General features: G+C 41.8%; 1 protein-coding gene and 1 non-coding gene across 2 annotated transcripts in view; both read right to left on the bottom strand.

Annotated features, from left to right (window-relative positions):
- Positions 1-8,609, bottom strand: part of zgc:65895 (uncharacterized protein LOC393546 homolog) — a 31,575-nt gene extending 22,966 nt beyond the window's left edge. Inside the window, exon 1 of the mRNA XM_061889915.1 lies at positions 5,976-8,609. Coding sequence (XP_061745899.1) covers positions 5,976-7,960 — 1,985 coding nt within the window. The 5' untranslated portion in view covers positions 7,961-8,609. The remainder of the gene's footprint in view (positions 1-5,975) is intronic.
- A 1,894-nt stretch (positions 8,610-10,503) lies between these two features.
- trnam-cau (transfer RNA methionine (anticodon CAU)) lies at positions 10,504-10,576 on the bottom strand. The gene has a single exon. It is a non-coding gene; the product is annotated as a tRNA-Met (tRNA).
- Between the last annotated feature and the right edge of the window lie 1,749 nt (positions 10,577-12,325).

Here is a 12,325-nt window from a genome sequence, read left to right on the forward strand (position 1 = left end):
AATATTTTTGTCAAGTCATGTGTAAGCTGTGTTAGCACAGAGTGGGGGAGGAGAGGACAAACTATGCTAGCCGCGGTGCTAAACTAGTTTAAAGGCGAAGTAGTGAAACAACAAAATAATTGATGTGTTCAATTCGCAGAAAGTAACTAACCATGAAAAGGAAATTGGCACGTAGATTAAGAAGATTAAAACAAAGTCCAGCCGACGGCCGTAGGTAGACAGCAACGTCTTTGAGCCGCACAAAGTGTCTAAACATTATGTAACTTTATTAAATCGAGATCAAGTAGTTTATAAAACAAAAAGCAGTTTGGCTAATAAAGAAAAACTCTAATAAACAAGCTTTGTTCTTCTCCAACACCTCCTAGTGTTTCAGTACAACACTTTGGCCAGCAAAAACAAACACGAGTAAGACCTCACACATCTAATACACAATCTTTGCAGCCTGCATTCAATTTGAAGAGATGACAAAACATTTTAGCAAGTGTTGATGTTATTGGAACACTGAAAAAGTTATCACCTAAATAAAGGACAAGTGAGCATCCCAGTAAACAGTATATGTACATACATACATATACATATGTGTGTGTGGACATGGACAAAGATAAGTCCTTCTGGAGGAAAGTTCTGTGGTACAAAAATGTATCTTTTTGGCCACAATAACCAGCAATATGTTTGGAGGAGAAAACGTGAGGCTTTTAATCCCAGGAAGACCATAACTACTGTCAAGCATGGTGGTGGTGGTATTATGCTCTGGGCCTGTTTTTCTGCCAATGGAACTGGTGCTTTACCGAGAGTAAATGGGACAATGAATAGAGAGGATTACCTCCAAATTCTTCAGGACCACCTAAAATCATCAACCCAGTGGTTGTGTCTTGGGCACAGTTGGGTGTTCCAACAGGACAATGACCCCAAACACACATCAAAAGTGGTAAAGAAATGGCTAAATCAGGCGAGAATTAAGGTTTTAGAATGGCTTTCCCAAGGTCCTGACTTAAACCCCCATTGAGAACATGTGGACAATGCTGAAGAAACATGTCCATGTCAGAAAACCAACATTTTCAGCTGAACTGCACCAATTTTGTCAAGGAGTGGTCAAAACTTGAACCAGAAGCTTGTGGATGGCTGCCAAATGCGCCTTGTTGCAATGAAACTTGCCAAGGGACATGTAACCAAATATTAACATTGCTGTATGTATACTTTTGACCCAGCAGATTTGGCCACATTTTCAGTAGACACATAATAAATTCTCCCAGGAATGCAGACGGGCTTCGGACACAGCATGAAGGTAGGAACAAATGATTTATTTAGAAATAAATCAGACTTTAACAAAGAAAAACATGCTCAAAGCACAGAAGGAAAAAAACAAAGGGGCTAGCGTGGGAGCTAGCAAGCAAAAGAGCCTAGCGGGGAAACTAGCAGGTACTGAGCCGGGAACAAATGTCATCATCTGTTGCGTATTCCAAATTAGGAAGTCAGACTGACTGACTGGAAAAGGCAGGCTTAAATAATGTCAGTTATAACAAAACAGGTGCGCTTCCGGAACAAGCGGCAGGTGAAAATAATAAGTAACTATGGTAACCAACTCAGAGGTGCACAAACAGGTACCGAAAGAGTCCAAAACCAACAGAAAACCCAAGTCACTCAAAAATCCAATCTGAATATGATCCAGGCAGCGGATCATAACACAAACTTCAAGAATTTTTTTGTGACGAACAAGTATGTGCTCTAATCACTCTATAAGAAAAAAAAATAGTTCTAGGAATTATTGGAAACTCAAGACAGCCATGACATTATGTCCTTCACAAGTGTATGTAAACTTTTGACCACAACTGCACACGCACACACACACACACACACACACACACACACACACACACACACACACACACACACACACATATATATATATATATATATATATATATATATATATATATATATATATATATATATATATATATATATATAAACATATATATATATATACATACATATATATATGTGAATGGGACATATATATAAAAAAATCTCCTGATGATTGAGGGAACCCCTCATGAAACAGTTCTGTAGAGATGAAGTAGTGTTGTGATTTTTCCCACACCTTCATATTGCGCTCTACCACGGTATCGAGCACTATTCTCTGGATAATCCAATCAAGATATATATATATATATATATATATATATATATATATATATATATATATATATATATATATATATATATATATATATATATATATATATATATAATTTAGGGAAGTAACAATGACTGGCGTCAGTAACTGTGGTAAAACTCCGACAGATAGTATTACCGTTTTAAATAAAAATCATTCAAAAACCATGATTGATAACTGCACTTTGATGGACTCACGGACTGACTGGCGCAAGCTCGCTAGCTTAAATGCTAAAATGAAAACAAGAGACTTTGACAACTTTTCCCATTATGATAAAACACAGTCCAATCTAAACTTATATTAACACATCGCTGTCTGACTAACTAAGCAATTCAATTGTGCACATCATTGAACCTACCGGTACAAGCTTTCATTTGGACAGACTTAAGTAAAGCACATACTTGTGTTTTTGAAAATATGGTTGATGATAGCCAAAACACATTGAAGATCTGCTAGAACACACACTTTTGGAAAAGCTATTGATTAGAAAGACCAGAGCTGCTGCAACCTGACGTTTATTGCACAACATGTCCACCCAGTGCAAACATTGCCTCTAATCAGATGTATTTATATACTGTCTAACTCTTACCAACACTACAAATATGTATGTTGTTTTTAGTGCAAAAGGTCCACAACAGCTAAGAAAAAAAAAATAGTAGTAGAAGCCAACCACTTCCCTTCCCACATCATAAAAGACCAATGCTAAATCTGTCAAGGTTTAATCTGCAGGACGGCAGCATGGCCAAACCAGTATCATCACAAGTACGCAAATATGATTTTACGCATTTAAAGATGCTTTTCTCTGTCAGCACAAGTGATCATTCTGTTTTTAACAACCCCATATTCCAGTCTCCAAGGAACCTTGTTAAATCAATCAGTAAACTGGGAGCAGTTTCAAAACTGCCTAATTGTCGGTCATTGCGTGCAGGAAGGTCTTTTCCTTACTTGTGAGGAAAGCACATTTAGGTCAGTGACTCTCAAAGCACGTTAAAATTATATAAAGCACTTGGGGCACAGACCAGAGGAATTGAAGGGCAAACACTGCCCCTATGTGGCAAATTAGGGTACCACACCACAAGGAAGCAAAGCACAAAGGTTATATTTTTGCATTTCTCATTACCAAGTCTCATGAAGACGCAAGGGAGGACCAACCCAACAGGTGATGAATATTCTGCATAACTCACCACAGATACATATTTTTGTGAGCATTGTAATATAGCATTTTTTCAAATTATAGCGTTAGAAAATGCCTTCATTCCCACTGACGGCATAAACATTCTGTTTTAATGACGGTGTTTGAACAGGTGTGTCCATGTCAAGACTCATAACTCACAAACTGAAGCTCGAAAGGATTAGTCTTTGAAAGGCATCTTACTGTGACTAATGCACATTGACAATCATTGTCCCACCCAACTGAATTGGCATGATCATGTTTTCCAATACTGACCATAATGATGAGTGCATGGACAGAAATTGATGTTTCCTGTGTTTATGGGCGACCTGATTTTTTAGGTGAGAGCTTCTATTAAAAAGTGCCAGTCACAGTTTGACTGTTCATGCAGGTCCATGACATCTTGTAAAACACAGTGTGTACAGTGGGGCAAAAAAGTATTTAGTCAGCCACCGATTGTGCAAGTTCTCCCGCTTAAAATGATGACAGAGGTCTGTAATTTTCATCATAGGTACACTTCAACTGTGAGAGACAGAATGTCCAGGAATTCACATTGTAGGAATTTTAAATAATTTATTTGTAAATTATGGTGGAAAATAAGTATTTGGTCAACCATTCAAAGCTCTCACTGATGGAAGGAGGCTTTGGCTAAAAATCTCACGATACAGTACATGGCCCAATTCATTCTTTCCTTAACACGGATCAATCGTCCTGTCCCCTTAGCAGAAAAACAGCCCCAATGCATGATGTTTCCACCCCCATGTTTCACAGTAGGTGTGGTGTTCTTGGGATGCAACTCAGTATTCTTCTTCCTCTAAACACAACAAGTTGAGTTTATAACAAAAAGTTATATTTTGGTTTCATCAGACCACATGACATTCTCCCAATCCTCTGCTGTATCATCCATGTATCCATTTTGGTATAAACTTAACTCGTCGTGTTTGGAGAAAGAATAATACTGAGTTGCATCCCAAGAACACCACACCTACTGTGAAGCATGGGGGTGGAAACATCATACTTTGGGGCTGTTTTTCTGCCTAAGGGACAGGAAAATTGATCCGTGTTAAGGAAAGAATGAATAGGGCCATGTATCTTGAGATTTTGAGCCACAGCCTTCTTCCATCAGGGAGAGCTTTGAATGATTCACCAAATACTTATTTTCCACCATTATTTGCAAATAAATTATTTAAAATTCCTACAATATGAATTCCTGGAATTTTTTTTCACATTCTGTCTCTCACAGTTGAAGTGTACCTATGATGAAAATTACAGACCTCTGTCATCATTTTAAGTGGGAGAACTTGCCCAATCGGTGGCTGACTAAATACTTTTTTGTCCCACTGTACATTAGGATGATCAGTTAATGAAATGCACATTGTGGTAGGTGTTATGAGTGTTGCTTAAGTATAAGTTTTGCCTGTTTTTTTCTGCATTTTACGGCTGCTGAAGCTTTACAAAAGTCAAACTACACAATCTCCTGCAGGCCCAAATCCCTACTTAGAATGTTTGAGAACACCACAGGAGTCCCACCTAACACCGCCATGAACAGGTGGCTACTTGACACGCCCTTACATGCCTGTTCTACCGCTTGTGAAAAGCCCCAGAACTTAACGTGGTCACAAGACACACTGGGCTACTCCTCAAGAATAAAATGAAGCAAACATTCTTTCAATTTATAAGCAAAAAGCTGAGATAAGTTCTGGTCAAGGCACACAGCCTATACTCAAAGAAAATTAAAACTTTACCAGCAAAAGCAATTATGCTTCTTTGAAATACACATATCATAACAAATGTCTCTTAAGTGGGCAACTTTAACATGTCTAAAATATCAAACAATTACTACGTTGTCTGTCTCTCCTGCTCACCATTAAATGTGAACATGGAAAAAACAAAAAAACTAAGAAAAGCACATGACACTGCTGCCTCAAGAGGTAACAGTTCATGTAAGAAGAAGGAAAGAGGGGAATACTGTAGGAAAGCAAAAAATGAAGTCTCATGTTTAGTAGCACCAAAGACTGTTCTTGCTGCAGCCTGCAACAAAGACTGTTTCATGGAAAAGGCCAGATAAAGAAAAGCATACTATTTTGGACCACAGCCCCCATGTTTGTATGTAGCTAAACATGACTCAGACCATGGCAAGGTGCAACCCTTGATCCCTTGACAAGCATCCATGTGCACATGTAAATCAGATGCACGTGTTCGCCCTGGGGGGAATCAACAGCTCAGCTAGATAATAAAAGGTGTTCATGTCAGGGAAGGTGAATGAAGGACGAAGGAAGGTATAGTCAGGTGTTTTAGAGACGGGTATCATTCCTTCAAGGGTACAAACACAATGCAAGTTTTTCAGTTTGCTACTGATGAGTAATAATCAAACCACAGGAACATGAACATAATTATTTTCTCTGACTACTATCACTCCCACTCACGTCATTTAGATGATACAATCTCACCAGTGAAGACACTTTTACTAGACTTTAGTTTTGCATTGCTTTTGCAATTTACTTATTTTATTACTTTATATTATATGCTGCTGCTACTCTGTGTCTAAGTCAAAACGTTGTTTGAGTACATTAAGGATGCCTTTGTGCAATACCCAGTTTACACTAAAAAAACAAACTATGGCCTCACCTGTCCTCCTCTCCTTCAGCAGGCTGAGTCCTCAGGCCAGCAGCAGCAGCCGCCACGAAGGCGCTGGCCTCGGCTGACATCCCCATGTGGGCCAAGCTTCCGACAGCGATGCCGGCGTCCAGAGCAACTCCACCCGTGGCAGTGCCCAGCCTGGGCAATCCCAGAAGGCCTTGGTGCTGAAATAAAAACTTTTGCGCATCTTCCAGCTGGGAGGATTTGAGGGAGCTTCCTCCTGACACTGGGCCAGGGTAAAGAGTCGTGCCTGGAGTCAGAAGGGGTTGAAGGTCAGCTTGAAGTGCAGTCAAAGGCGTGTATGGGGTTCCATGCGCTGGTGGTACAGTGGTGGTGGAGACTGGCTGCAGAGAATGAGAAGGTTGCTGTCTAGTTTCCCCAACAGCTGGAGACAGATGACCAAGATGGGGTAAGTGTTGAGCGATGTTTCCTGGTGGATGTGCGGCGACCCCTGATCCTGCTGATATGGACGCTACAATGTGTGTCAGTGGAGGCTGAACCTGGGTTTGAAATGGAGCAGTTGGTTGAATGAAGTCTGGCTGCCGACCGCTTCCTCCGGCTAGGATTCCGGTATTGAGAAGAGGTGAAACATAACCTCCCTGGGCTTGTGCCTGGTGCCAGTCCACAGCGTAAGGTAACTGCTGAGGGGATTGGTTTATAGCAGCCTGCCCGCCCACCTGCTGCATAGTTGCTGGGAGGGAACCGGGAGTACCTGGCTTCTGCATGTGAGCTGCACCAACTATTTCCTGGGGCGACACATAGTTGAGTGGGGTAGTTTGCACCGGTGCTTGTGGTGGGCTTTGAATTGAATGTGGACTGATGAAGTCCTGGCTGGGCTGCTGATAAGGTTGCAAATTGTGCGGTGGCTGGACAGCTGGAAGTACGGGACTTACTCCAGCATTACCAGGCTCAGTCTCTACAGAAGCCTCTGCACCTTTAGGTGCCTCCGATATTGCTGCAGGTGGAATCTCTTTCTCATAATATTCCGTACAAGTCCATCTCCCTTTGCGGAACGGCTCAGAGTTAGTGTCCAGTTTGACCACCCTGAAACGAGAGCTGGTCGTCGTCTGGGTTTGAGTGGTGGAGGCAGTAGCAGGCTGGCCTGTTCCTCCACCAGTGGAAGATGTTGGCGCACTCACACCACTGTTGTCAAAACCTTGTGGCCCAGATGGGTGAACTGGATTGACAGTAGAGACATTTGGAAAATTCCCATTGCCTGGTGAATGTACATCACTGGCCATCCCACACGCTCTACCAGCAGTAGGGGCTGATGGTTGAGCTACCCCACCTCCGGGTTGGGTGCTATCCAACAGTGGTGGCCTCTGGGACTGGGTACCCCCTGTTTGGAAAACCACACCTGGGCTGGTGGTAGCCACCGCTGCAGTGGGGAGAACTGGCAATGATGGTTCACCTCCCCCCAAGTTTTCTGGGTGATGCGGATTGGGCAGAGGGTAATAATGCTGCACGGTTCCATTTACCATGGAGGTTTGCTTCTGGGATCCCTGGATGGAATGTGGATAAGAAGGCTCGTTAGGCGACACCAGGCCCGGCGTGTCAACCCCATGGAGACTGTTTAACGTCTCATCGGATGAACTTCTCTCCGGCACGCCGGTGTCTGTGGCCCTGGACACCGAAGCATCCAGCATATCCGAGGAGGAGAGGTCCTCGGTGTGCGATTCATCCAGGTCGTCGTAGCTCTCAGTGTCATCGGCCAAGCTGTTACTGCCGCTGACGTTGATCTGGGCAGAAGTGACACTTGTGATCTGGAAACCACTTTTCTTCTTCATCTGGGACGCGGGCTGCTGATGAGGTCCTGGGGAGGACGTTCCAGCCGGGGCTGGACTGTCTTCAATCATGACGACTCCAGAGCCGGTAGAAGAGGCAGGAGCCCCGCTGCTGCCTCTGCGGTAATGATAAACAGTCTTCCTGCTACCAGCACCGGGCGGGTCTCCGGAAAAGTCCTGGTGGTGCATACTCGAACAAGACAGGCTCAAGTTGTTGCGATCCTTAGAAAAAGGCCGGCGGCTAGCTCGCTGATGCTAAAGCCCCATCAGTGAAATGTCAAATGACTTATTTCATTCCATTAACGACGGGATTTAGACTTAATGCGCAGTCTTCAGCTGCTAAACACGCTTATTTGCCTTACATTAAAAAACACCTAAAAGAGCTGAATAAAAACGAATAATTCATTCAAAATTCGGCTAGCTTAAAAGCCCTGTTAGGTCAACAGAAGTGATTAGCTTCGCTCCTCCGGGTTTTATTTAATCGTACCTTGCAAATGTTTTACAGCTCAAATAGTTGCGTCAAAACCAAGCAAAGCGAGGATTTTTTTTCGCCGTAAAGAGTAGTTGCTGGCGGTCAGGTGGTCGTCGACCTATGTCGCATGAAACCCGTCGCTGCGTCCATTCCTCTGGCTGACGTCCTCTCCTTTTCCCCCGAAACAAACTTGGCGACGGTCGCACGTCATCGACAATCAACTGACAGTGTCGTCGGTCTGTCCGTGTCGAACCGGGCGGCCCTGTGCCCTAACGAGGCCGTGTTTGCTGTATCATTGCCGGTGAGCGGCGGCAGCTAACGGGGCTGTCAGACTCCGAGGGGAGGAGGAATCCAAACACTAAATTCGCGCATGCGCATCGCTTCCTTGTTGACGAAGGCACTGTTGCTCGTGGTCGGTTGGGTCGGACGATACTGTATATTTTGGCGTCGATGCGATACCAAGTAAATGCAGGGCCGATACTAATACAGACCATTTTTACTTGGAAATGTTCACGTTCATTGACTGATTTTGTGATTTTCCTCGAATTTTATCATTATGAATAATTATAAAAAATCACTGGATAAATATTTTAGATTTTAGAATAGAATATGGGGTTCACGGTGGCAGAGGGGTTAGTTAGTGCTGTGGTTCTCAAATGGGGGTACGCGTACCCCTGGGGGTACTTGAAGGTATGCCAAGGGGTACGTTAGATTTTTTTTCAATATTCTAAAAATAGCAACAATTCAAAAATCCTTTATATATATATTTATTGAATAATACTTCTTGTACCCCGCCTTCCGCCTGATTGTAGCTGAGATAAGCGCCAGCACCCCCCGTGACCCCAAAAAGGGAATAAGCGGTAGAAAAAGGATGGATGGATGGATGGGATGAATAACACTTCAACAAAATATGAATATTAAGTACATAAAATGTGAAAAGAAATGCAACAATGCAATATTCAGTGTTGACAGCTAGATTTTTTTGTGTACATGTTCCATAAATATTGATAATAAAGATTTCTTTTTTGGTGAAGAAATGTTTATGAATCAATTACAATCCCCAAAGAGGGCACTTTAAGTTGATGATTACTTCTATTTGTAGAAATCTTTATTTATTATTGAATCACTTGTTTGTTTTTCAACAAGTTTTTAGTTATTTTCATACCTTTATTTTTTAATTGTTGAAGAAAGACCACTACAAATGAGCAATATTTTGCACCGTTATACAATTTACTAAATCAGAAACTGATGACATAGTGCTGTATTTTACTTTTTTATCTCTTTTTTCAACCAAAAATGCTTTGCTCTGATTAGGGGGTACTTAAATTTCAAAAATGCTCATAGGGGGTACATCACTGAAAAAAGGTTGAGAACCACTGAGTTAGTGCGTCTGCCTCACAATGCGAAGGTCCTGAGTAGTCAGGGTTCAATCCCAGGCTCGGGATCTTTCTGTGTGGAGTTTGCATGTCATCCCCGTGAATGCGTGGGTTCCCTCCGGGTACTCCGGCTTCCTCCCACCTCCAAAGACATGCACCTGGTGATAGGTTGATTGGCAACACTAAATTGGCCCTAGTGTGTGAATGTGAGTGTGAATGCTGTTTGTCTATCTGTGTTGGCCCTGCGAGGAGGTGGCAACTTGTCCAGGGTGTACCCCGCCTTCCACCCGATTGCAGCTGAGATAGGCACCAGCACCCCCCGCGACCCCAAAGGGAATAAGCGGTAGAAAATGGATGGATGGATGAATAGAATAAAATAGAATAGAACAGTGGTTCTCAACCTTTTTTCAGTGATGCACCCCCTGTGAACATTTTTTTAATTCAAGTACCCCCTTAATCAGAGCAAAGCAATTTTGGTTGAAAAAAAGAGATAAAGAAGTAAAATACAGCGCTATGTCATCAGTTTGTGATTTATTAAATTGTATAACAGTGCAAAATATTGCTCATTTGTAGTGGTCTTTCTTGAACTATTTGGAAAAAAGATATAAAAATAACTAAAAACTTGTTGAAAAATAAACAAGTGATTTAATTATAAATAAAGATTTCTACACATAGAAGTAATCATCAACTTGTGTGTTGGACCTGCGATGAGGGCGACTTGTCCAGGGTGTAGCCCGCCTTCCGCCTGAATGCAGCTGAGATAGACTCCAGTGACCCCCCTCCACGACCCCAAAAGGGACAAGCGGTTGAATGTTGATGACGGGGTTTGCAAAAATAGCAAGGATATCGACCGTGGACTTAGGGAGGTTGGAAAAAAAAAATTCTGCCCCGTGTGAGGCTCGAACTCACGACCTTCAGATTATGAGACTGACGCGCTGCCTACTGCGCCAACGAGGCCTTGTGCATCCAGGTAAAAATTGGTATTATGTCACTCAGTATAAGTTCAACACGGTAATAATGTTTTCTTCAATCCACATTTGAAAGTTCTTTAGTTACGAGTTACAATATACACTAAACTCCAAAATGTTTAACATTTGGGTGATATGACCAATCATTGTCGCTTATGCCAACATTCTCCTTCTTCCTAACTCAATCGGGCCCGCCTCTGTCCAACTTTCTGCAATATATTATTCATCAGCGCTTTGAGTACCTTGAAGGTAAAAAAGCGCTCTACAAGTACAACCCATTTATTTATTTATCCATCCATCTTTTTCCCCTTATCCGAGGTCGGGTCGCGGGGACAGCAGCCTAAGCAGGGAAGCCCAAACATTCCTCTCCCCAGCCACTTCGTCCAGCTCTTCCCGGGGGATCCCGAGGCGTTCTCAGGCCAGCCGGGAGACATAGTATAGTCTTCCCAACGTGTCCTGGGTCTTCCCCGTGGCTTCCTACCGGTTGGACGTGCCCTAAACACCTATTATTTAACATTCAACAATTATTCGTGGTCCCCGACTTAAACGAGTTGAAAAATGTATTCGGGTGTTACCATTTAGTGGTCAATTGTACGCGATATGTACTGTACTGTGCAACCTATTAATAAAAGTTTCAATCAAACAATCAAACTTGAATAATAATAAAAATATTCAATGACATAGCACGCATCTTCCTCAAGAATCACGGACGATGAAGACATTCCGCTGCCTCATAAAAAAGGCGGTTCTTTTCGGCTGATCGCCATCAAAACAAACATTTTAATTTAATTCTAATTAAATTTTTAATTTAATTTTATGCTGCTAATAGGGATAGTGGAGAGTGTTGTTCAACTTCCCACGTTTTCACTGGTGTGTGTTTACAATAGTAAGGTATATTTACTCTATTACAAAACGTGAATTTGTATTCATTTATTTTTGACTGTATATTATTTATTATTATCTATTTTACAGTTTGACTGTACAGACTTTCTAGCGTTAGCAATATAAAATAACAAAGTATTGTAATTAAAAGTCAATATGAGAACATGCGCTGTATAAATGATTGGATTAGTAACTTACATTAACTGAATGAATAAATGAATGATATTTACCGTATTTCCTTGAATTGCCGCCGGGGCGCTAATTAATTTTAAACCTCTTCTCACTCCTGCGCTTACCGAAAGCATGCGGTAAAAGTAAGCATGCGCTAATTATTTTAAAACCTCTTCTCACTCCGGCACTTACCAAAGGCATGCAGTAAAATTTGAGTGTGATGTAAGCTTGGACCTTAAATCCTACTTAACAGCTCTTAATCTTCTTCCCTTTGTGCGATTTCAAATTACCGGTATTGAAATCAGCCTCCTCCGTTTTGAAAATGATGACAGGGGAAGTGTCACTCATGATGTCACGAGTTTGACCACGCGGTAATTCAAGGCAGGCGCATACTATATACCCTGCGGCAATTCAAGGAAATACGGAATATCGCGCTGGCTATTTCCGGCTTCGTTGGCATAATTAAACATTTAACCAATCACAGACGAGGATGACACGCAGCGTCACTGAATTGTATTATTTATTTAGCTTGTCATTTTTAACTGCATATTCTTGAACACACCCATATAAATGATCAAAACAGAACTAGTAATACTTAACCTGAAATGAAAGTAAAACAAAAAAATATTTAAAAAAAAATCTACCAAGCAAAAAAAAAAAAAAAAATCAAAGCTGACTTTTATTA

This window comes from Nerophis ophidion, linkage group LG27 (genome assembly GCF_033978795.1).
Source record: "Nerophis ophidion isolate RoL-2023_Sa linkage group LG27, RoL_Noph_v1.0, whole genome shotgun sequence".
NCBI lineage: Eukaryota > Metazoa > Chordata > Actinopteri > Syngnathiformes > Syngnathidae > Nerophis > Nerophis ophidion.